The sequence below is a fragment of the Sinohyriopsis cumingii genome, chromosome 15 (assembly GCF_028554795.1).
Source record: "Sinohyriopsis cumingii isolate HCF-2022 chromosome 15, ASM2855479v2, whole genome shotgun sequence".
Lineage (NCBI taxonomy): Eukaryota > Metazoa > Mollusca > Bivalvia > Unionida > Unionidae > Sinohyriopsis > Sinohyriopsis cumingii.
Genome location: NC_142975.1, coordinates 134560106 through 134585686, shown reverse-complemented (window position 1 = coordinate 134585686; position 25581 = coordinate 134560106). Strand labels below are relative to the sequence as shown.

The window sequence follows — 25581 nt, the reverse complement described above, 5'->3', positions numbered from 1 at the left end:
AACGAAACATTTGCCATACGGATAATGACCTTTTCCCATATGTCAAAACCGATTATTCTTGAAATACTTTTAGAAATATGAAAATATATATTAACAATTGGCTTTATAACTTGAACTATAATCAGATGATTCAGTTCAGCCCATGTAAATTGAAAATCATTACATGTTTCTACTTGTTTGTGTATCCGCTTGCTTATGCGTCTGTTTATTGATGAATCTATTTGTTTATGAAAGAATAACAAAGATGGTTGAAATTTCAATGTTTTACTTGAAGACAAAAAGTGAAAAGTCACGCATTTGGTCTCGTGCAGTTGACATGCACAACAGAGTGTGATGTTATATTATATCCTTGCGCATAAAATGAGACATGCCTTCATAATTATGTGGAATGAACAATGTTGGTAGGTGCCGGCTTGCGTGGCTAGAGAATCAAAATGGCGGATATGGATGTAAACACGTTTTATGACGTTACGTGAAAACAACGGATTGCAAAAACCCACAGGTAATCTATTTCTTGCCTAGTAGAATTTGCACTCCCTCACGTCCCCACTACTCGATTTTATAAACAAAAAGCATCAAGGATATTTAAAAATGTTCAAAACTGAGTAATTTCATTAATCAATTTATAAATTCTAACCAGATTGTCACCAATTGACCCTTACACTCATCTTTTTGGGGTTTCAACCAAAACGGAAAAGAATTCGTGTTCAGCTTCTCCAAGTTAATACTTTACATACACAATGTTTTAGATAGTTTTTTTTTTTTAAATCTGCGACTGGAATATGGAATCCAGGTCCAAAACTAATGGCAAGATCATAAAAAGTACACACACACACACACACAAACGTACAGTCACTTGTCGCTTGAAATTTGACCACCGTTTTATTTTTGCGCATGTTTAGTTGGTATTATTCACACTGAGTAAATAGACACTTAAACTTTGCTTTGGTGCCCATTAATCGAAAGTAGTGGTCCTTTTTAAATTTTGGACCCACACCTACTCAACACACTTGACATGATCCAGCCCAGGAAACTTCCATCATATCACAACCTCTCATGTATTAATTTCGGATTCTCAATTAGCACTATATTCCTATAAGTATGTCAAATTATTAAATACTTTTACATATTCAAATTCATTAGAGAGATTTAAATCAGCTCACTTTCAAGCTCAATTCCAGAGCGACCTATAAGAGGGAGAGGAAGGACGATGCATGGAGCAAGAACCAGAGGGAGCAGAGGAAGAAGACATGCTGTGGAGCCTGAAAACAGAGCTGGCCAAGCTCTACACATAGTTTAAACAAGGCAGACAAGAATGGGGGTAATTTTTTTATTTATATCTTGCAAAACAAGTGCTGATACATACTGAAAAATGTTTGGTACTAAGTAACTTGGCAAAGTCAGTAGTATTTTGCACAACTTAAAAAGTGCATACTTGTATTATAGGATTATTTATTTTACCAAACAATGTATGTTTAAACTGCTTTGCTTTTTTTGTTGCTACTCACCACCCCACCCAATATCATTTGATAAAGGAAGACCCTGCACAGATACTATAGAAAATACAAAGGCCACCTCATTTATATGGCCACCTTATATAATACCAAAATGATAAATCTCATAGAGTACCCTATTGCATGATGACATGCATATAACTGATATAACTAAATACAAAAGGTTTTAACATGGGTCACTTAAATGTACAAGGTATAGTGGAAAAAATAGAACAGATTAAGATAGTGTTGTCTCACAGGGAAAATAATTTGCATGTTTTAGGACTCACTGAAACCAAATTAAATCTAACCACAATTACAATCTATTTCACTGTCAAGGCTACAATAAACCATTACGCAGGGACAGAGATACAGCGGGGGAGGGGGCTTGTATACATTAGGGAAGATGTAAATGCAGACAGGCGACCAGACTTGGAGTCATGTGAAATTGAGAGCATTTGGGTGGAACTTTCTCAGAGTAATGCAAAATCATTCCTAGTTGGTTTCATTTATAGGCCACCTTCCTCCAAAGCATTTTGGAATGATAATTTTTTGAAACAATTAGATACTGTTCTTGCGCAGGATAAAGAAACATAAATACTTGGCAATGTAAATAAGAACCTACTTAATACTCAAATAAGGAGTAACTGGATGGAATTTATAGAATCATTAGGCCTAGTCCAGCAGGTAAATGAGCCCACAAGGGTAACATAAATATCAAGCACTCTTATTGATCACATTTATGCCAACCAACCAGACAATGTGGCTTGTGTTAATGTACCAAATGTTGGTCTTAGTGACCACTATCCTATTTTTTTTTGACAAGAAAGGTTAAATGCAAGAGAAATAAGAAAAATACGCACAAAACTATCACTTACAGATATTTCCAAAATTGAAGTAAAGAACAATTTCAGGATGACCTATATAAAGCTCCATGGAATATTATCCAACATTTGGATGACATACATGAAGCTCTGAGAGTGTGGACTGACTTATTTATGGATGTAGTCTCTAAGTATGCACCACTCAAAGTACATCGAGTAAAGTATGAAATCCAACCTAATTGATTTACTACTGAAATCCTAGATACTGTGAAGTGACGAGACCAATTAAAGGCTATGAGAAACCATGCACAATATAAAGTATGGAGAAATAACACAACAGGCATGATTAAAAAGGCTTTAAAAAATTTTTTGTCAATCATCGCTTGAAAACACAAAGAGCAACACAAACTCCATTTGGAAAGTCTTCAATAAACTCATTGAGGTAACTCACAAAGATCAGACAAATAAAATTCACTTACTTCTGGTAAATGACACCAAAGTCACCGATGATACTGACATTGCAAATGTTTTCAATGATTTTTTCGCTAAATTACCACTAAGTTAAAAGAACCAGTAGTAGAAAACAACTTTAATGAACTGAAAAAATATATAAGGAGGTATGTTTCTTTATCCCACAAGTATAACAAAAACTTTGTTAAAAATGTCTCTGTAAACCTGATACCAAGAATGCTACAGGACTTGATCAGATTGATCCAAGACTCATTAAAACTTCTGCCTCAGCTATTTCAGATAGCATAACATTCATAACCAATTTAAATATTGTAACCTCATCTGTCCCGAAAATATGGAAAACTGCAAAATGTAATGCCTATGCGCAAATCTGGTTCAAGAATGATACTGATAACTACCAGCCGATTTCAGTACTACCAAACTTGTCAAAATTGAATGAAAAACGTGTCCTTGATTCGTTCATGTCATATTTAACGAAACACTTGCTGTTACACCCTAATCAATCAAGCTTTAGACAGAAACATTCACGTGAGACTGACTTAATCTCTCTAACTGATAAATGGCTTCAGGTACTTTATCAAAGTTGAATAATAGGATTTCTATTTGTAGATTTCAGGAACGCTTTTGACATGGTGGATCATGAAATCCTTTTGAAGAAACTGACAATTTACCAGTGTGATGAAAGCACAATTAGATGATTTACTTCATACTTAAGTGAGAGAACACAACATGTTTATATAAATATTGTTCTGTCTGAACCTGGAACAATTAGATACAGAGTACCACAAAGTTCAATTCTAGGTCCATTACTATTGATATTATTTGTTAATGGCCTACCACTTGTTACTAAGGGACTCAGTATCATCTACAGAACTCTGTGCAGATGACACAACATTGTCAGACATCCAAAACACAAAGCACAAGCTAGAAATTTCTTTACAAGATGCCCTAAACAAACTGGACAACTCGTGCACATGCTATAGCATGGTGGTAAATACTGGTAAAACTAAAATATTACTTATCTCAACATGGCAAAAAAGAACAAATCTTGGTAGTGATGAACTATGTCTGACAAGGAAGGATACAAATTTGCAAATGGCCTGTCATGATATACTACTTGGTGTTTTGGTAGATAATAACCTATCATGGACTGAACATATCAAATATATCAGTAAAAAAGTCAATTCAAGTTTATGGCCTCTCGGTGGGATAAGACATTTTCTCCATGAAAGGCACAGAAAACTATTTTATAACAGTTGCATAACCCTATTTAGACTACTGTAACACAGTGTGGAGTAATTCAAATGATAAAAACATAGCAAAGCTAGCACATCTTCAAACAATAGTATTCAGGCTAATATCAATTCAGAAAGAAAGCAAGGAAAATTTAGCTGGTAAGTTAAAATTATTACCTATTAAAGACTGAATCCGGTTGAGAAAAACCAAATTAATGTACAGGATATCCAATAATAGTGTTCCTGTATATTTACAATCACTGTTCCAGTATAGGCTACCTGGTAATATTCCCCACCTGCGATCCATGTCTACCAAACAATATAAAATTCCCAAACCAAATAAGGAGTTATTCAAAATATGTTTCCAATACTCTGGAAATTTGCTCTTGAATAGTATTCCAGTTGACATTAGAAATGCCAACTCTGTTTACTTCTTCCAGACCCAATATATACAGTGGCTTCAAAGATGCAGTTAAAATAGATAAATTCCTTTGTATGAGGGCCTAAAGGTAGATTAGCTAAAATCATGTCATATATAGGTATTAGTGATATACCCTAGTGGCATACAAATATTCAATACTGTTAAGATCGACTTGCTCTTTTTCCATTTTAAGTAATAAATTTATTATTTTTGTTTTTTGGGGCCTTGAGTGGTCCAAATCGCTCAACGTTACGTATCACTGCCATCTCACATCTGTCTGTGTGGGTTCAAGTTTCGGGTTCGGCCTATGTGGGTATGTGAGAATGCTTGCCAGTAGCTTCTCGTGGGTTGGTGGTTTTTTCCGGGGTTTTCCCAGGTTCTTCCTCCACCATTAATACTGGCCGCCAAGTATAGCCTATATTGTGCGGAAACATGGCGGTAAAGCCAACAACAACAACATCAACCATTTTTATTTTTTAAAAATTCAAAATGGTACAAAATGTATATGTAATCTTACTTTGGAGTTCAGCAATTAGACCCGACTAGATTGCAGTTTTTTTTATATATAATTAGACCTGTACAAAGTTCATATATCCATTTAAGTCTTGTAAAATAAATACTACACTTTTATTCTTCTCTTTTAAATATAATGCATGCCTTAATGTGTATTTCTAAAGCCCCAAAATATGTTAAGATAATACTATATATGCACTATCATGATAAACAAAAGGACTTAATAAACCTAAAACGTATTATTTGTCCAGAATTTAGACTGAAATGAAGGCTTGCAAGAAACAGATTTTTTTCTTTATATCTGATCCAACAAATTTGGGTAAGAATTTAAATTACCTAGTCTGCTTGGCATTCACTTTTTCCACGTCTGAACTGGTTATAACTGCAAATGATTTCTGTAATAAAATTTTTACTTGATTCAATGAAAATTTTGAAACTTCTTTCTTTCAGTAACTTTTATGTATTCTTTGATCGTGTTATTGCAACAGCTAAAATGTGTTATGTACAAAATATATATCACAAAAGGTATGAATAACTTGACAGGTATGTTGGCCACATTACAGAAAACGGCTTTCTGTATACAGGATATATGTAGCAGCTCCCTATGAATGTGTAACTTGCATTTTGTACTAATAAAATCAAAATACTGCATCCATGTACACACAGAATTAAAACTTTGGTATTTACTCTTACAACACATCATTTGCAATGACTTCCATTTCCAAGGTGGACTTGCAAAGATTAATAATTGATATAAATAATGATTGTTGTAAATGCTGAAATTTCCATGGTATGATGATTTTAGCTTTCAAGCTTTTTGTACCACATATATATAGGGATTCCTTATGCTTAATCTTTTAAATAAATTCCAGGAGATCATAAGTGTGGAACCAGACAGGCTGAGGGAACTGTTCATACAGATGTTGAATTTCCACCCCAACCTTGTCTTTAATGTATTGGAGCCAGGTTCAAGGTAGTGTTGTGGTTATCACCCAACCCCCAACTCAGGATCACGAGAATGGTGTGTGGAAAATGTAGGGAGATGCCCACAAACCTGGAATAGGTGTTGTGAGACACAACTCTGCATAACACTTTTGCCAGTAATAAATATATCAAGTTTTGTTTAGAATGTGTACTGTCTCTTGATGCATTAATCTTAACATGCTTAAGAGTTTATTTAATGTAAAAAGTTTCAAGACTTTAAGCGAGACTGCTTACCAAATGAGACATATGCTTAGAGTATTTTTTTTTTGCAATCACTGTGAATGAATTTTAAAATTATAAGCTGTCCAAAACAGACATGCAAACATATGCAAATGATAAGGATTTTTTTTATACAATTGATACTCATCGAGTAGATTCTTTCCATAACTTGGTTTCAATGTGGGTACCTCACTGTGCTAAACAAATCTAAGCTGATGATGATACAAGGATCAAATTCTTATGTAACTATTATCTTCGTCTGCAATCAGCCATTCCTAGAAATGCTCCCCAAAAACTTTGAGCTATCCATTTTAACATAAACTACACTTAATATCAGTTTTAATTGTGATGAAACTCACAGTACTCATGTCAAATAAAAACCGTGTGCAGTTTTGATCCTTGTGTATTTTACAGTGGAATTTGCTGATCGAAAATGAACACCAGTTGAATAAGAGCATGTTCTTATTATTTTTTAAAATATATTGTTTTACATTTTAGAATTAGCATATTACAAACTGGAATAATTTTTCAGAATTTTCAAGTTCTAATCCTTGATGAGGCTGTACTTGCCTTGGCCAGGATGTTCTCAATGATAAGGTTGACTTGATGAATGCCAACAGACATGCTGCATATAGGCATTTCATACTACGGCAACATGGAAGGTTCGGGTCTGGACAGAGACATATAAATCCCTCTTGCTGTTTCTGGCAGATACATAACAAATATCAGGACGGACAATACACTGGCTTCATCCCCTCCAGGCTTGCATGAATTTAAACACTTTCTTGCATGCAAGACTTTGTATATAAATGAATACAATTGACTTCATTCTTTGTTGTCTTGTAACTGCACATAATATTGCATTAAACGATAATGCTTTCATTCAGATTTTTTTAACACCAGTCTATTTCTACGTATAAACAATGTGGGCAAGAAGGTCATTAATAATCACAATAAAATGTTTTCAGCAATTGCAGATACATTATTTTATTTTCAACTACTGATATTTACAGGATATTATATAAAGTGTAACCTGCCTTAGCAGACACATCCATATATCAGACACTGTTTCATATTTGACATAATTAAAATCGAGAGATCTTCTCTTTCACCAAAGGGGTTGATGGTGGTTGTTGACATGCCAAGATTCTACAAATTCTCCTGGGATCATCTCCTTTAGTTCTCTTCTCCTCCGCATACCCTGCTTTCCCTCAAGTCGATAGATGAAGGCTTTCTGTCTAAGCTCCCTGATATGGGGATATGTTTTATTTTCCTTTCAAGGGTAGACAGACCATCTGCTGCTTTTTTTGTTGTAACATTGATACCTGTTTAAAGAAAATTCTATTTTCTTAACTTGATTGACAAGCATCCCCATGCTAACTCATATTAAATTTTCACCCAATATTAGAGCCTCATGACCAGTTCGCAAGGAGTTGTTGAGGGTTTGTTTTTATTCCCACTTGTTCTATCTACAAAGTACTATGTGAGACAGGATGCATTTTTGCCTATTCCTTCAGAAGGCAACATGTTGTCATGAACATTCATTAGCTAGTAATCATAATGATGACAGCATCTTCCCCAAACGGCCTGAGGAAATTCCATGAACCTCATATAACCATAATAAAGTGTGTCAGTTCCCTGGGAAAGTGCTATACATATCATTGGATCTGATTATTAGACTTGCATTGCTCAGATCAAAATAAATATCCACTACAATGATAACAATACTAATTACAAGATCTGTATGCATAAAAATATTAAGACTTCTTACCACAAATATTAAAAGAATGTGTGCCGATTGTTGGAAAATGACATGTATCTAGACTTGTATCTAATACTAAGTTTTCATGACGTACAATCAATATATAAAATTATTTCTAATTTCCTGTAGTGAAAAAAAATACACTATCTCCTCTTGTTTGTTTCTAATTACACCTCTGCCACTATGGATATTGTGATCCAAAGCAGTTAACTCATTCCTAATCCTGTACAAAGGAGGGATGCATGAAAATCTGTTGGCACAGTACATCATGATCTACTGATGAAAAACTTCAAGTTCATCAGTGTTTCTGCAATTATCAAAAACATGTATCATGTAGCATGTGTCATTTGTAATCTGCTAACGGATTAATACAATTATTAAATAGTCATTACTGTTGCTAAATATTGCATACATAAAATCTTTACCGAAGTGTTTATTGATAAAATGTTATGGAAGTGTGTATACCTGATGTGCATGTATTATACCTGAACTTGAACTTATCGGAGACTTGAGAAGGAGAGTCACTGTACATGTATCATGTTCACACATCTTATGAATGCTAACTTATTCAGATCTTCAAATGGTAAATATATACAGTAATGTATTCAAAAGTTGAGAATAACAGCATTTAAAGTGTTCTTCACATTTTTCTTTTAAGTACCATGCAATTGCTGCAATCCTGAAATGGCATACCTGAAATTTAAGTAATACTCCACTCTGTTTAGGAACCTTTGGTCCAGGAGCACCTGTGCCAAAATGTTCAGCACTTTGGCATCCTTCTTTGGATCAAGCCAGGGATTCGTTTGGTCTTCATTCTCCAACAAAGGTTAATGTAGACATTTATTAATGCCTTGGCCATGTGAGAGGATCTACTCATGTGTATTGGTGATGTGATGCAGGACAGTCCTCCAGATACTCTGAAGAATGCTACAATCTGTACCTATAGCACCTAAAGCTGGTCTCTTTTTTCACGGTGACCCCATACTGATAAGACAACTTGATTTATATCATCAAGTGAAAGCTACATTGTAATAGTTAATGTAGCAGGATTGCAGTTTTGCTTGGATCAATGTTTCTTCAATATTCCACATTACACTGTTCATACAATAGTATATAGTAGCAAACGTTTACATTTATCTGTTTCAAATACAAGGACTAAAAACTCGCCAAAAATTGTTCATGGCTGCTAGCGGTCTTGCACGAAAACCAAAACTGGTTCATGATGTCTTGGGACCATTCTAATAAAACTTATTTTCCTTTTGTTTGGCAACCTTGAAAGAAGGTAGATAAAATAAACTTAAACGCACATGAAGAGTAATCATAAAAACAGAAACAGCTTTCCAATTCCAAAAGTTTTATAACAGTAGAGAGTGAAAACCAACAAGGTTTGTAAAAATCAACACATTATTTAATTTCCAATAATAAGAAAATGAAAATTTAAAAAGAACTTACAGTATTGCGAATTAAATCCCAAATAAGTTATATCACCAGTCCTAATGAATAAAGTTCTAATTAAATTCCAGTGGTGTCCAAAAAAAGCTTCAACCCTGTTATCTAAGTATTTTGTTTTTAAATTAAATATGTCGTATGTGCATTCATCATGAGCTACGTGGATAGATGGGAAGAGGGTGTTAGCAAGAACTGCATGTGGGACATAGCTATAAATGGGAAACTGCATAAAGAAAGCATATGAGGTATGTAGACACAATTTTAATACACAATCACTGGTCCTCTAAGTATTGAGTGGGTGGGGAGGGATGGAAAGCTGTGATTATTGGGTTAGACAGCACAGTATACTGGAACTTGTTTGCCTAACCAAAACAATGACAGTTCAAATTATGTCTCTTCTCCATGCATCAGGTGGCACGGTTGAAGTACACCACCCCACTTATGGATATATATATATATATGGATATATATAGATATGGATATAGATATGTATATAGATATGGATAGATATAGATATGGATATACATATGGATATAGATATGGATACATATTGATATGGATATAGATATTGATACAGATATGGATAGACATAGTTTTGGATAGATACAGATATGTAAATAGAAATGGATAGATATAGATATGGATATATATATATATATATATATATATATATATATATATATATATATATATATATATATATATATATATATATATGGTTAGAAATATATATGGTTATAGATATGGATATAATATACATATATGGATAGATGTAGATACGGATATATATATATATATATATATATATATATATATATATATATATATATATATATATATATATATCACAGACCGAGGATTGAATCTAGGCAGAGTAAAAATGAAATATATATATATATATATATATATATATATATATATATATATATATATATATGGATAGATATAGATATGGACAGATATGGATATATATATATATATATATAGATATGGATAGATATATATAGATATGATTATATAATAATATGGATAGATATGGATATAAATATCGATATAGATATATATATATGGATATAGATGTGGATATATATATATATATATATATATATATATATATATATATATATATATATATATATATATATATATATATATATATATGGATATAGATGTGGATAGACATAGATGTGGATAGAAATATATTTGAATATAGATATGGATAGATATAGATATGGATATATATAGATATTGATAGATGTAGATACTCATATAGATATGGATAAAGATATGGAGAGATATAGATATGGATAGATAGAGATATGGAGATAGATATGGATATAGACATGGATATATATATATGGATGAATATAGATATTGATATAGATATGCATGTAGATATGGATAGATATATATATGGATAGATATAGATATGGTTATATATATATATATATATATATATATATGGATATAGGTATGCAATGATATATATATGGATAGATATAGATATGTATATAGATATGGATATAGATATTGATAGATATAGATATGGATAGATATAGATATATATATGGATAGATATTGATGTGGATAGAAATAGATATGGATATATATAAATATGGATATAGATATGGATAGATTTTGATATGGGTAGATATAGATATGGCTATAGATATGGATATATATAGAATACTAGCATATTGTTGAACTTGAATAAGACAAAGATGCTTATATCTTGCAATGGAAGGCCATTAAGAAATTTTAAAAAAGCATGTGTGTCTCTGTATCTGTTTAACGGGTCGCAAATACGTAATTTCATTTTACAAAAATACGAATCTTGTGTTTTAACCAAAGCTATCTTGGATAAAAGCTAAACAACATTAATAACATACAGTAGCTAATCTGCTATGTCTATTTTCATTAACAACAGAAATGTGCGAAGATTAGTTGTGAAGATACCATTAAAATATGGTATGCTCTGGTTAAATTTATATTATGTTTAGGTTCTGAACATGGGGCTAGACTTATTCAGAAAGAACTGAACGTGTTCAATGCCGCTTCTTTAAATAACATCAAATGTTTCGCATAATGTGAATAATTATTCTGACCTTGAAGAATTGGCAGACTTCAATTATGTGTTACACATTATTCAAATCTATTAAAGATTGGTGTAAATTATTAATCGCGGATAGGAGCAGATATTTAGGAGACTTCTACGAGGTAATTAAAACGTTAGATTATAACGGACGAGTTACGTTGAAACTACATGTCAGAAATGTGTTATTTAGCAACGGTTTGGCCTTTGTATAGATCTCGCAAGATATTTTGGATATGTATTTGTTTCAGCATTTTCTCAAAGCGTGAAGGACTGCAAGAGTCAAATTAGCATGATAATATCACAAACTCTTCAAACTGTTGGTGCTGTAAAAATTATAAAACACTATTGAATGTTGAGAAGCATACTTCCACAGGATTACAAATTTGTACAAAATTATTAAGAATTTAGAGAAAAGTATTCCAAAATTTGGAATACTAATGCATCTCAAAAAATGTAAGCCTTCATCTCTGCACAAAATCCTTCTGTTATTCACAAAGATGCATTCTTTATTTACCATTTGCAGTGTATTCAAGAACAATACATGACATCATTAATATTAAAATAGTATGTATACGTGCACTTCGAACAATATACATTGCCTTCCTATATATTATTTTTTATGGACAGGTAGCCTAGATTTCAAATTAAAGAATCTTGAATCTTGAATCTGTATACTCTAATGACTACGATGACGACGAAGATGATGATGGTATGGGTTATTTTTTTGTATAATGCATTATTGGTCTTCGCAGTTTAATGCATGTCCAGATCAAGACGCTGAATTTTATTTCCTTGATAAATAAATATATCTCATTCACAGTACTAATATTTGGGGTTTATGTAACGAAAATATAACAACATGCATAACTTATTGTCATTCAGTGTAAAAGGTTGACCCTGATATTTATGATCGAACGTGACAACGTTTTTATTGCTTGAAAAACGGTTCTGTGTAGTGTATTGTAAGGTAAGTCGATCTCTGACTACAGACCACAATTTCAACAACATCGAACATACTTGTCAACCCTTACTGACATTATGTAGCTTAGCTACGACGACTTTGAAGTTATTCCATACCTTGCAATGGAGCAAATATAACTATTGTCAAAAAAGAAATGAAGACTCGAGTTAAAATCTGCCACCTAAATTATAGGTTTTTTTCTCAGGAAGTTTGGCTAATGATAAAGCTATTAAGATTATATACGGTAAATTATATTGGTATGTTTACGCAAACTGTATTTTGCCCACCCTGACAGATAACACGAGATTCACGCGGTACTTCGTTTTCCAAATAAAGCTTGCTATACCATATTTTGATACATTATTCAACCAAAACCCTATTTGCTACGATACGTTTACGTTTCCAATAATGATGCAATCAGCTTATATGGCACAAAGAAAACGAAGCTGAAAACGGAAGAAGTTATTAAATTAACTAATATGACGGACGATTCAAAAGAGTTTGGTCAGATCGTTAAGAAGCAACCCAGTTTTGAGAATTATATCGAGGTGATGTCCAAACGTAACGAATATGTGATAGGAATCAATGCTTAAGAAACAAAAAAGATTAATAGCATTAAGTTTACTCAGAAGAAAGTTTCGCTTGACAACAACTGATATTATGAATCAGCACAGTATGAAACAAAATTTATACGGTGTACAGATATGTATAATGATGATGATACTTGCAAATGTCATGTAGGTAATGTTGATGATACTTACAACTGTCATGATGATGATAGTTATAATACTTACGACTGTCGTGATAATGACGATACCTACAACTGTCAGATGATGATGATGATGATGATGATGATACCTACGTTTACGTTTCCAAATAATGCACCAATCCGCTTATATGGCACACGAGAAAACGAAGAAGTTATTAAAATGAACTAATATGACCGATGATTCAAAAGAATATATCGACTGAAGACGGTTAACGTTATTTTATTCATATATCTACAATGCAATTCTGTAATTTTGGTACTAAATAAGAGGACTATTTAATTTCGTTCAGTATATATATATATATATATATATATATATATATATATATATATATATATATATATATATATATAATTTCTTAAAACTTTTTGACAATATGCGGTAAAAGCGCCGCCTATGAATCACACCTGGCTGCTCCATTGATAAATACAGTGTATAGGATTGTTTTAGTACCCCGCAGACTAAAGGACATATACTAATGCTAGTACTATGCACAGCTTAGTGATCATGGCTCGCATCGCTGCTTACAACTTACATATAAACCATATATGTATTAGATATAATAACCCAAGGGAGGGCACTTATCCCATTCCTCCTGTGACTGATACCGCTAACTACACTTCACTCAGCATACAGTGCTTGCGACAGCAAAAGATCACTTTTTGTATAAATGGTTTTAATTCCGTGCGTCAAAATCCGAGGGTACGTGTCTATTGAGTACCTTGCAGTATCCATTCAAATCAGTCAACTGAAGAAAAATTGCACATGTATCCTCTTAGTTATATTAATTGGCTGCAAAACTACTGACATCGGTGACACAGACTGCAACTTAATGTATTATTAAGTGAGAACTTCCTCAAGCAGTTATTACATATTTAATATTTAGTATTTTGTCAGATAACTTTTCACTGGTACAAACATACACATGTGTAATAAACTTGTCAGGTGAAGTGTAAAACTGAGTATATGTACTCATACGTCAAGCTCATTATATTCTTAATAATAATTCAACTGTAAATGTGCAGAAAGAAGCATCATTTGACTCTAAATAATTAATTTCTTGCTAATACACTCATGCTAACTTAAGAAACACTGTATTTATCAACCACTCATATTTTACTTGACATGTCTAAATTGTCTGATATTTACTGAAAATAAAATACATAAATCAGACCTTGGGAGTTTCAGTAGGCACAAACAACCAAGTTTGTAACGAGGACTCGAGTACATGGCGGATGTGTACACACTAGCTAAGTGATTAATCTCGATTCATATCACGTGGTAATTATGAATGGCGCTTGATATATAATAATCTTTCATTCTTTCGTTACAAAACGCACGTCCACGGGACACGTGATGTCAATGTTTCTCTCATGTGTACTGATTGACCCTGAATACATTCTACAAACGGCTCTGTACATAGTTTGAAATTATGTGCGAGTTATTAGTGAATTGTAAATTGTTTTGCATTTTGCATCTTTGTCTTGCTTGTTAAGAAAGCATGACAATATAATTTAATTAAAGCACATTAACATATATTGTTTGCAGTTCGGAAGTGAATCAAGAATTATATTTAAATTAGTTTGTAGATCGATATCATATTGATCATAACTGCTTTGGAAAGCAGCGTAGCATATTAAAATAGTTTCAGTTGTATATAGCTTACAGGTCAGTTATGAATGAATTTACTTTGCACCAGACTTTTTATATTTTTATCATTTAACAGCAGATTCATTCAATGCCAGCATACTGCAGTAGCCAGCAATCTACATCCCCGTCGCTTAGTCTGCACTTAAAAGATCCATTTATAAGCACTGAGCATAATATACTTTACTGCAACTTAATTCATTCGGTGCATATTTATATAAAGAATATACCATTAAAATCTGCACTCATCATTGATATGTGACTGGACAAATGTGACCTTGACACAAACATTCAACATATCATTTAACAGTTTTTCATGTATTGTGCTGTGTACTAAGTACTTTGTTCCTGTTCTTACGTCATTACTGGAAATACCCCCAAAAGATGGGTGAATGATCTACTCTCACAGAGAATTGACCAAGAAATCTACGTTTTTCAAACTCCTCGTCGGTCATAACATGGTCATTTGTCACAAAACAACTTTAAAAACCATTACTCCTTAGTGATGTCTAAATCAGTCGCTGATCTAGCATATAGATCTAAAGCAAATGTCACAGAACCATGCGGTGCAAATGTGGCCAGTCCTCTAGTAGTATGATTATAACTGTCAAATATCTCAAACTGCATCAACATTTTAAAGGATGGCTGCTGTGCAAATATATCAGCACAGTCTATGATACATCTTGTCTTCTCATATCCCCGATCTTTCAATATTCCTGACATTTTCTCATTAATCAAATGTCTTGGATCACAGGTTAATACCTGATCTAAAACATGCGCAATGTGACTAATAAATTTACCGAAAAGTTCACTTGCATAGTAAATAGAAATTGCAAATCTGAGAGCTAGGTCCTGTTCCCAATACCTCTGGAGAAGACGGCCCATTACCACAACTAGATGATCACAATTTCATGACCTGCCAAATTTAGAAAGGCTGAACTTTGTTGGCAAAACGGATAATACAAGGAACATATCACGTTTTGCTGCTTCGGATCTAAGTTCTATTTTAGCTTCAAAAGCATACTTTCCTGAACATTTGGGAGTTTCTCAGTGTGGATTCAGCACTCTGCGGATGAAAGAGAAAATGATTTATTGTTTTGCAAAATACGTCAGTTATGACAGGTTCACATTAACAATGATACCCAAAACCAATTAAAGCATCATTTATACTCTACATGGAGCCAGCAGCGAACAACACATCAGAAATCGAGCCTGCGACGGAAATTATCTCCGCTCCAGCACTGAATGCACTAAGGGGTCTTGGCCACATAGTTGCCTCAGGATGGAGCCTTAGAGCGCATGAGAAACGTACGACCCTGCTCCTAATAATGGATAACAACGACAGAGAAGAAAAAGAAGAAGAAGAAAGAGACTACAACAACAAAAGATACAGAAGACGTAGAGGAGGAAAAAGGCGGCAACAGAGGCAACGTACCCCGCAGACTTAGATTAGCAGCCCACCCACTACAACTCATCAAAACAACCTCCAGCAGTCGACAGAACAAAAAACAGACACCAGTTCTATCAATCCAACTGCCCAGGATAAGTAGATCAATGACTCGATCGCACAAATAATGAAAACACTGGAGACATATGCGTCTTAAGGTAGCCCGAACCCCAGTGACATCACCAAGACAGGAATCCCCACCACAAGACACACTGGTAGCCGATTTGGAAATGTCTTCCTCTAGCGAAGAAGAAACTGACGAAGAAGTAGAGGAAGAAATAGAGGCAGAAGAGGAAACTGACAGAGCTATAACGGTGCAAAGAAATGGGCCCGAAACCAGCGCTACAAGATGTAAAAAAGGCAGGGCACTTTGTCAGTGCCGTAAAGTACCTAGCATGGAGATCACTCGACATCAACAGACCCCGACCGGCAGAATGGTTTTATGGTATAAAAATCCTCACTCAGTACTATGGATTCGCCTATACACAGTATCCAACCTACCAGCTCGCAATGATACATGGCTACCACTTCCCAGACATCATCAAAAACGAAGAGAGAAGTGGGGAGAAAAGTAAAAGTGTAGTAGACCGCAGGGAAACCTTCAACTAGCCTGACAAAATATCCCATTTAGGGCTTTTCATTGCCTCTTTACAAAGTGATTTCATTTTGGCTTGGAATCACGATTCGATAAAACCACGAAACTAATTTGATCCTTTTTACCACCGCTACTAAATGAACAACTTACGATGCCTAACAATGACTACAAAAATATTCTCTTAAGTCGCTAAGACATAATAATTACTAAAATATCAGTTAAGGACAATACAATGTACACTACGTACTAGATTTCTTTAGAACGGTTAAGAAGATGGAAAATTTCGAAACTCAAACAATTTGACGCAGTTACAGAGGTGGCTTACATATTATTGGATTTATTTATTGTCCACTAGTACAACTGGACTTGATTTGAAATAAACACAAGGTGTTTCAGGGTTACAAGAGTCCTGTGCTCGGCTGTACAACAAAATCGGACTTAAACTAGAAGTACTGGTACCTTTGTTAACTCAAATCTGATTGGTAATTGACTCCTATGCAAGTAGTAAAGGGGGATACATTAGCGACAATGGGAATTAGCATTACAGACCCCCCTGGGACAGATTAGCGACAAGGGAAATTTAACATGGAGAAAAATCGTGGGTCAGATTAGCGACAAGGGAAATTAACATGGGAATAAATCGTGGGTCACTCTAGCGACAAGGGGAATTTAACATGGAACTATAGTGTGGGTCTGTCTAGCGACAAGGGGAAATTAACATGGGAATAGGGGACTGTATAGCGTCAAAGGAATTTAAACAGGGTGGGTCTGTCTAGCGACAAGGGGAAATTAACATGGGGAATAGAGTTTGGGCTTTTGGGATTTTTTTTTTAAATTTAAATTTAAATTTAAATTTAAAAAAAGGGGTAGGCAATGGAAAGGCTATCTCTTTTCGAGAAATATGGCTGGCCCTGAAAAGGGCCTTTGGGTTTTCTTCTTCTTCTTCTGCTTCTAATTTCTTCTTTTTCTCCACCAAGTTCTTATTTTATCTCCAACACTCTTTCTCTTCTTCTCTTTCTTTTTCTCCTGCTCTTCTTTCTTCTTCTCTTCCTCGTCTTCTTTCTTCCTCTTCTCATTTTCTTCTTCTTTTTCAATCTTTTCGTTCCATTTGCTTATTCTTATTCTTTCCTCTTCATCCTCCTTCTCCTCCTTTATCTCTTTCATGACACCACTAATCTTGTCCTTTACCTTTTTTAAGTTATTAATTTCCATCTTTACACGATGGGGACTATAGGAATAATGGTCTTCAACCAGTCTTATCAACATCTGCTCCATCATTCCTAAGTTGTCTAAAACGTCTTGTAATGTTTGTATTTTGTCCATTTGGTTAGAAGCCATCTTCTTTTTTTATTCTTTGCAGAATGGTTTGAACGACGAATACTTTGGGTTCTTATACTTAAAGCGCGTACGTGAAGGAAAACATCCCCCTAAAACGTAAAATTGATCTTACCTAGATCATGACCAAACAACGCGCGGACGTGAAGGAAAACATCCCCTACTTTTTCATTTCATATAATAAAACCCAAACTATACTCTCCACATACGCTAAGAAACAATAAACAAATCCATAATCTACTATCCACACAATCGTACGTGAGCGGGTACAAACACAAACACACAAACACAAACACACAAACACATACGCTAAGAAACAATAAACAAAATCCATAATCTACTATCCTCACAATCGTACGTGAGCGCTTACAAAACCCAAACTATACTCTCCACATACGCTAAGAAACAATAAAGAAACCCATAATCTACTATTCACACAAACATACCTTAGCTCTTACAAGCACCAACACACAAACACATACCCTCACACTATCTTAGAAAAGAGTTAGTGTTTATATTCACACTACTCTACCTACACATTGGCAAATCGATCGTTATTTCTTTTCTAGAGTATTGGGTAGCCCTGAAAAGGGCTGTTTTTTTTTTGAACTTCATGGACACCTGGTTAATGGTGGCACCTTCCAGGCCTGGCGCCACATACACATCTTATCCCCCAGTTACTTTTTACTTTTTTGGGGGAGAGAGCAGAGGCAGGATATGTCGCTTCAGAATCCCAATTTTCGCTCTCTGGGATTCTGAAATTTATTCTTCTTCTCTTCTTTTCCTTCTCCTCCTCCTCCTCTTCTTTTTTTCTTCTCTCCTCCTCTTTGTATCTTCTTTCCTCTTCTTCTTCTTTATATCTTCTCTCCTCCTCTTCTTTTTTTTCTTCTTTCCTCCTCCTCTCTTATCCTTCCCTCCTCCACAATGGCTTCCGCGGCCAGTTCATTCAACAGGCGCCTGGCATATTCCAGATGCACATGAAGTTTCAACAGTTTAGACAGTCTCGTGTTCATTTTTGGTGTTGATCAATCAACAAGGGTAGCTAGACTGCCCAGCGAGTTTCAATTTATAGTGAAAGCGCGGACGTGAAGGAAAACATCCCCTAAAAAACATAAAATTGATGTTACCTACATCATGACCAAAAACAACAACGCGCGGACCTAAAAGAAACACTCACTTTTTTATGCTACCCATCACTATTTTAAAATTTTTTATAAATCACTTCATTAGACTATCCACATACGCAAAGCAATCCAATCTAACTCCAAATATACACCTCAAACACCAAAAAAAAAACAAAAAAAAAAAACATGATTTTAATCTACTATTCATACCAACTTACTTAAGCACTTACTAACACACAAACACATACCCTCACATTTTTTAAAAAAGAGTTAGTGTTTATTTTCACACTATTCTACCTACACACATTGGCAAATCGATCGTTATTTCTTTTCTAGAGTATTGGGGTAGCCCTGAAAAGGGCTGTTTTTTTTTTTTGTTTGCTATGGCATTCTTTTTTTAGTTTCTAAGAATGCGATGTCCTCTGAGGATAGACTTTCTGGCGATAGGTCTGCTTCTTCGGAAAGAAAAGAAGAACTCTTTGGTGTCGATACGGCAATCGACAAAGCCTCTGTCAGGTTCAGGTTGCTGCTGCTGCTGCTCTTGTTGTTGTTGTTGTTGCTGCTGTCTCTGAAGTCTGTACTTCTCTGTCCATTCTTCTTTTTCCCTGTTCATTTCTTCTCTGGAGAGCTCTTCTATCAGGTCTTCAGTGATTTTTAACATTCTCACATTCTCTATTTCTTCTGGCTTCGGTATCAGACTGTGTCTGACCCTATGCAAATTTACGTAGGCTTCGTTGAGTTTAGCTAGTTTGGAGCACATCTTCTTAGGAGGATGAGTCGACAATGGATGGTTAGACTGGAAACAACCCGGTTCTTAAAGTCAAAGCGCGGACGTGAAGGAAAACATCCCCATACGGTTTTTGAGTCGTAACGTTTAGTGAGTGTCATGAGAGGGATAGTAAGAAATGAAAGAGCATCAATCCAACATTCTTATAGCTAAACAAAAGACAAAGGCATTTTTTCAAAACACAACATTTTTTATTAAAAAATCACTTAACACTAAACAACAACTCTAACATTTTTAACAATAATCCAACAATATAACATCAAACAATTTTTTTCAAAACACAACATTTTTTTATTCAAAAATCACTTAACACTAAACAACAAGAACTCTAACATTTTTTAACAATAATCCAACACTAAACGTTTCTCCACTAGGTAAAGAGGGATAACAGTCTTCCATGGTTTCTAGTAATCTAGGATGACTTCTCTCAAACTGTTGATTTCTATGGTATTATCGAATTCTGCATACAGGATGACGTTCACCGTTTCATCAGGGTCTCGGTCTTTAAACTGAATTTCCACACGAATCTGGCCGGATTTTATAGGGTGGAAATGTCCCTCGTCGCTGCCTTGGTCTGGAGTGAAATCGAAAGCCCACAAAGCGTAGCCTCCTGCATAATCCTCGTACGTAATACCGTGACTGGTATTGGTTCCTAACTGTCCGGTGGCTTCGTACAAGGACAAGTACGATCTCAAGTAATTCTTCTTGGTAAAGTCAGGTTCGAAAGGTCGGGTACACAAGGTCTTGCCATCGCGACTGACTTCGATTTTGGACACGCCAAAGTGTTGAAAGTAGAAAGGATTTTTTTCGGCAGCTCCGTTGAAGGCTGTATTCTCGACGATACCAACGATCAAACGTTTGGGTAACTGTCCTTGGAACAGATGATCTTCGATCATGGATCGCTGTCCCTTGGGAATGGTGAAGGTTTTCACTTCCACGCGTCGTATGGGATACTTGGCAGTCGTTCTGCTCAACGTCTGACTGATGTCGTTTCCCACTTTAGGTAACACTTCCACACGGCGTACGTAGAGTCTGGCTTCTAGGATTTTGGTTTTGTAACCGTCACTATCAGCCATCAAATGGAAAGCGGCACTGCTACGATTCAGTCTCAGGCGGACATCCACCCCGTTCAGCAAATACTTTTCTTGCAACCACATGTCCAAATGCAAACGATCCATCAGTTCTAAACTTGTGTCGGCTCCCGTGATTCTCTTTCTTCGTTCTACAAATCCATCATTGTTGTCTTTCTTTTCATCAGTTTCCAATATTTCAAACTTGGTAGGTTCGTCAGCTTCCCATACCACACAGGCATTGAGATGAGTGTTCTTGGCATCTATTCCGTACGTCAAGAGATTTTCCAGGTAGGCACGATAAGGGTAAGTATCCATGCTGCTACTGACCAGTTTGTTATTCAAGTACAAGTCCACTCCACTGAACAAGGAATGCATGAAATTGTTGACGGGAGCTACTGCTTCATCGTCTATAGCACCTCCAGTCTTATCTAGAATTTTGACTTTCAGGTACAAGTAACTGCTATTCAGATCGATGTAATCTTCGGGCTGTCCTTTGATTTCAAACTCGATGGGAGCGGAATCGGTCAGTGAGGAGACGGGGTGAAATTCCACCCACTGGGATTCTTGCATCGTCATCATCGTGGGGGGCATGGCAAACAGATCCAGTTCCGTCTTGGAACAAGCGCAAGATTCTCGGTGCATCATTTGTTTTTGTCTCTTTTCTCAATAATCGAAAACGTCTAAGTCTCGAACGGTTCTTCTTTTCTTGGCCTTTCTCGCTTGAAGTCTGGTGAAAGGGTGTTTTCTTCGTCGTCTCTTTCTGCCTTGTCCTTGCTGAATGCCTGACTCGGTAGCGTGCAGGGCATTTATAGGTGTTTCTCGTTGGCCTAAAATGTCTTTTCCCGTTTGCAGCAAGACATTTTTGCCTGCCCTCATGAAGGCTTCTTTAGGGTTTTGTTTGTCGATGATGACATTTTGGAGAAATTCTTTGCCTTGCGTCAGTGCCGCATCTTTCAAGGCGTGCAATCCGCGTGTCACCATCGGTTTCAACACCGGGGCCACCGAACGAAAGGCCGATTTTAACATGTCTCCTAAGCCGTGTCCTCGCTGTCGAGCAACCCCTCGGTACACTGGATACATGACTTAAGAGTCGTGAGAGAACCGTTTTCGAAAATGGAGTTTCACCGTGACTTTTCCTTTGGTGAATGGAATATTTTGTCCCAGATCTCCTTTTATAGCAATGTTGACCGTGTCCAAATACGACTTACTGACAGGCAAATAGTGAGGATGGACAAATTCGCGGTGGACGTGGTAAGTGTTTCCACCTTCCTCGTCAGTGTTCGTGGCAGAATCCACTTTGAAAGGAATGACACGCAGTAACGGTACGGAGGTGTGTCCCACCACGTTGTACTCCACCACATCGGAATACACGAACATCAAATTCAGTCCTTGGTTCAGTTCTACCGGGGCACGAAATAACTTGCTAAAAGACTCGTTGTCGTAAACGATGGGTAATTCGTTTTTCTTGATCATGGTCTTTCTCATGTCCATGTCTCCGCCCAACATGTCATACAATTCAGGACAAAATAAAATGGACAGGATTTTACTCCGTTCAAATTTCATCAAGAAGCGACGAGCTGCTTTGTGGTACTCCATGGTGACATTTTTGTTGACATGCTCCAAAGCTTTCAGAAACACGACATTAAACCTGGAGGTTATGGTGCTGACCAAATGTTGACCACTAAAATAATAGCCTGGGGGAATGAACAAGTGATAGGTGGTGTACTTTTGTGTACGGGTTTTCTTGTCATATTTGACATTGCTATCCATCCACTGTTGCATTTGCTCGTCATGAACTTCCACATCAAAAAAATTTTGATTGGGAAGGACATTGAGGACTTGGGTCGGGTGAATCATTTCTACTAAAGCCACTTCCCAATGGGCTTCGTGATCTAACTGGATGGCTTGAGGTAATTTGGCCGTGTAACAGCACAACGTGTTCTTGGGAAACACCTCCATGGAACTGTCACTGGGTAAGGTTAAGTAAAATTGGTTTTGGTGACTCATAATTCCAGAGTTCTGTGGCTGTCCGAGGGGTTAGTGGACGTCAGAGGCGTGTCTCCGCCCAAAATGGGGTTCTGGTTGTGATTGAAGTGGTGACTGGCACTGGCACTGGACACAAGGTTCCCGGGGTTCCCGTTCGAGGTGAATTTCAGGAAGGGATTAGGAAGCAGGTAACCGATGCAACTGCTCAATAAAATGGTCCACAATTGTTTGTCTCCTTGTTGCAAACTCAAATTGGCAATGGCTGCCCCGATGACACAATACACCACGAAGATTTGGCAGAAAAAGACGATTTGCGTTTTAGGCACACGTTCTCCACACCACACCCACAAGGGTTGTTTTTGTAAATCTTGCACAGAAGAACTAGGTGAAGGAGGAGTGGTCGACGTAGCTGCGTCTGCTGTGTGAAAGGGCATGATGGTCACTTCTTTTTATAGTCGATGACTTGCGAAGCGTCGATCCAAGAATCGAAACTGGGTGGATATCCTTTCCAACGTACTTTGACTTCTTTGACACGTCGTTTGCCCACTTTACGGGTTCTGCGTTCGAGAATGCTTTCGATGTCGTACACGTCGTCTTCTTTTTTGGTGACACGTTGTAACTCGGGCAAATAGAACGTTCCTTTGAGCACTTCTCCGTTCATGTCTTCCAATTTATAGACGGCAGGATGACGGCCATGCACTCGTCCAGTGACGCGAAACAATTCGGTCGTCCAGTTAGGTAAGTAACCTTTGTCGAAAGTGCGTTTGGTTTTGCCAATGCGCACCCAATCTCCTACGGCCAACTCTCCACTTTTCTTGGGGACAGCCCTCGTCGGGGACGTACCAAACAGGCGCTCAAACACCAGCACTTCGTTGTCGGGAGTCACGTCTTGCGGGGCACGTCCGATGCTTCGATGGTAAGATTGGTTGTACGCTTGCACCAGGTGCGGTAAGATGTCGATGTACTTCAGAGTGTGGTGATGCGTAAAATATTTCCACATGCGTTCTTTCAAAGTGCGTTGAAAACGTTCCACGATGCTGGCTTTGGTTTCGGGATTCTCGGTGGTAAAAAAATGAATGTCACGTTTCTTTAATTCTTTTTGGAAAGCTTGGTTCAGAAATTCGGTGCCTTTGTCCGTTTGCCATCGAAGAGGGTGACGACCGCTTTGTTTCAACACCCGTTGCAGGGCTCGCACTAACTCGCTGCTCGATTTGGAAGTCAAGGGCACGACCCAGGCAAATTTGGAGAAGACGTCGATGACACAAAACAAATATTTGTAGCCACGATTGTAGCTGGCCAAATGAGAGACATCGGCTAAATCGGCTTGCCATTGATGATCGATGCCTTCCACTCGGGTGCGACTTCTGGCAAACTTGCGTCGAATGGGTTTGTGTAAAGTGTAGGTAGCTTGTTCTTGTAACCATCGTTGCACTTGAGGTAAACGGAGACTTTTCAGTCGCGTTTTGGCAGCACGATACAATTTTTGAACTCCTGCGTAACCTGCAGGATGGGAGGGATCGTAGTAAATGCTGGCTAAGACTTTTTCCATTTTTTTTGTGTTGGTTGGTGTGTTAATAAGACACCCACTCTTGGAGGATGCTACTCTTTTTCTCTTGGGGTATTTTCTTGGATTGTAATGCTTTGCGTGTGCGGCCAGCAATAGGTGTCGAAGAGGAGAAGGATGTCTGAGCGGGGGATATCGGTTCTTGTTTCACTTCTGTCTTCACTTCTGTCTTCACTTTCTTTTTCTCTTGTGAGGAAGAAGGGGTGGCCATCATCTTTTTAATCCATCCAATTCTGGAGGTAGGTGGTGTTGTTAACTTGCGTACTTTTTCTGGTGGAGTTTGAAATCCTTCTTCTTCTTCTTCTTTTCCTTTTTCTGTCTTGGTCACGGGTACTGGTGGTACTGGTACTGGTACTGGTGATGGTGCTGGACTTTTCATCAAGGTCTTAAAATCTTTCAGAGTGGGTAGAGCTGTTTCGTCTAAAGCTTTCTGGTGAAAGAGTTGCAGTCGTTGCAAGAGTTGACCGTACTTTTGCGATTTTTCTGTTTCGGACAAATCTTGGCGATCCATCAAGGACTGCAATTCGTGTTGTAACTGGGACATCTCGCTCAAATGGGGATTGGGAGGTAAATGCGGGGTGTGTTGTTCTTGCCACCGATGGTATTCCATCCATCGTTTGTAAGGTACTAAAGCTAGTTTTCGTCCTTCCATGGGGTTGTCAGGGGTCGATTCTGAGATCTTGGAACTTCCGAGGCCTTTTTATCTTGCTCCCACCAGTCCTCCCAACATGGTTCCCAAGACTCCTTTCAGTATGGGGCCTAACAAGAGGGGTAAAATACCTCCACGTTGCACTAACATCTTCTTTTTTTGACGAATGGGAATTTT

The 25581-nt window shown here is 36.6% G+C and overlaps 1 protein-coding gene and 1 long non-coding RNA gene across 2 annotated transcripts in view; one reads left to right on the top strand and one right to left on the bottom strand.

The window, feature by feature from the left end:
- Window positions 1-25581, top strand: part of LOC149782819 (uncharacterized) — a 281237-nt gene that overhangs the window by 178760 nt on the left and 76896 nt on the right. The gene's annotated exons all lie outside the window — the stretch shown is intronic.
- Window positions 7122-25581, bottom strand: part of LOC149782820 (uncharacterized) — a 62088-nt gene continuing 43628 nt past the window's right edge. The window contains exon 5 of the mRNA XM_089934345.1: window positions 7122-7485. Within this exon, the coding sequence (XP_089790471.1) occupies window positions 7337-7485 (149 nt within the window). The 3' untranslated portion in view covers window positions 7122-7336. The remainder of the gene's footprint in view (window positions 7486-25581) is intronic.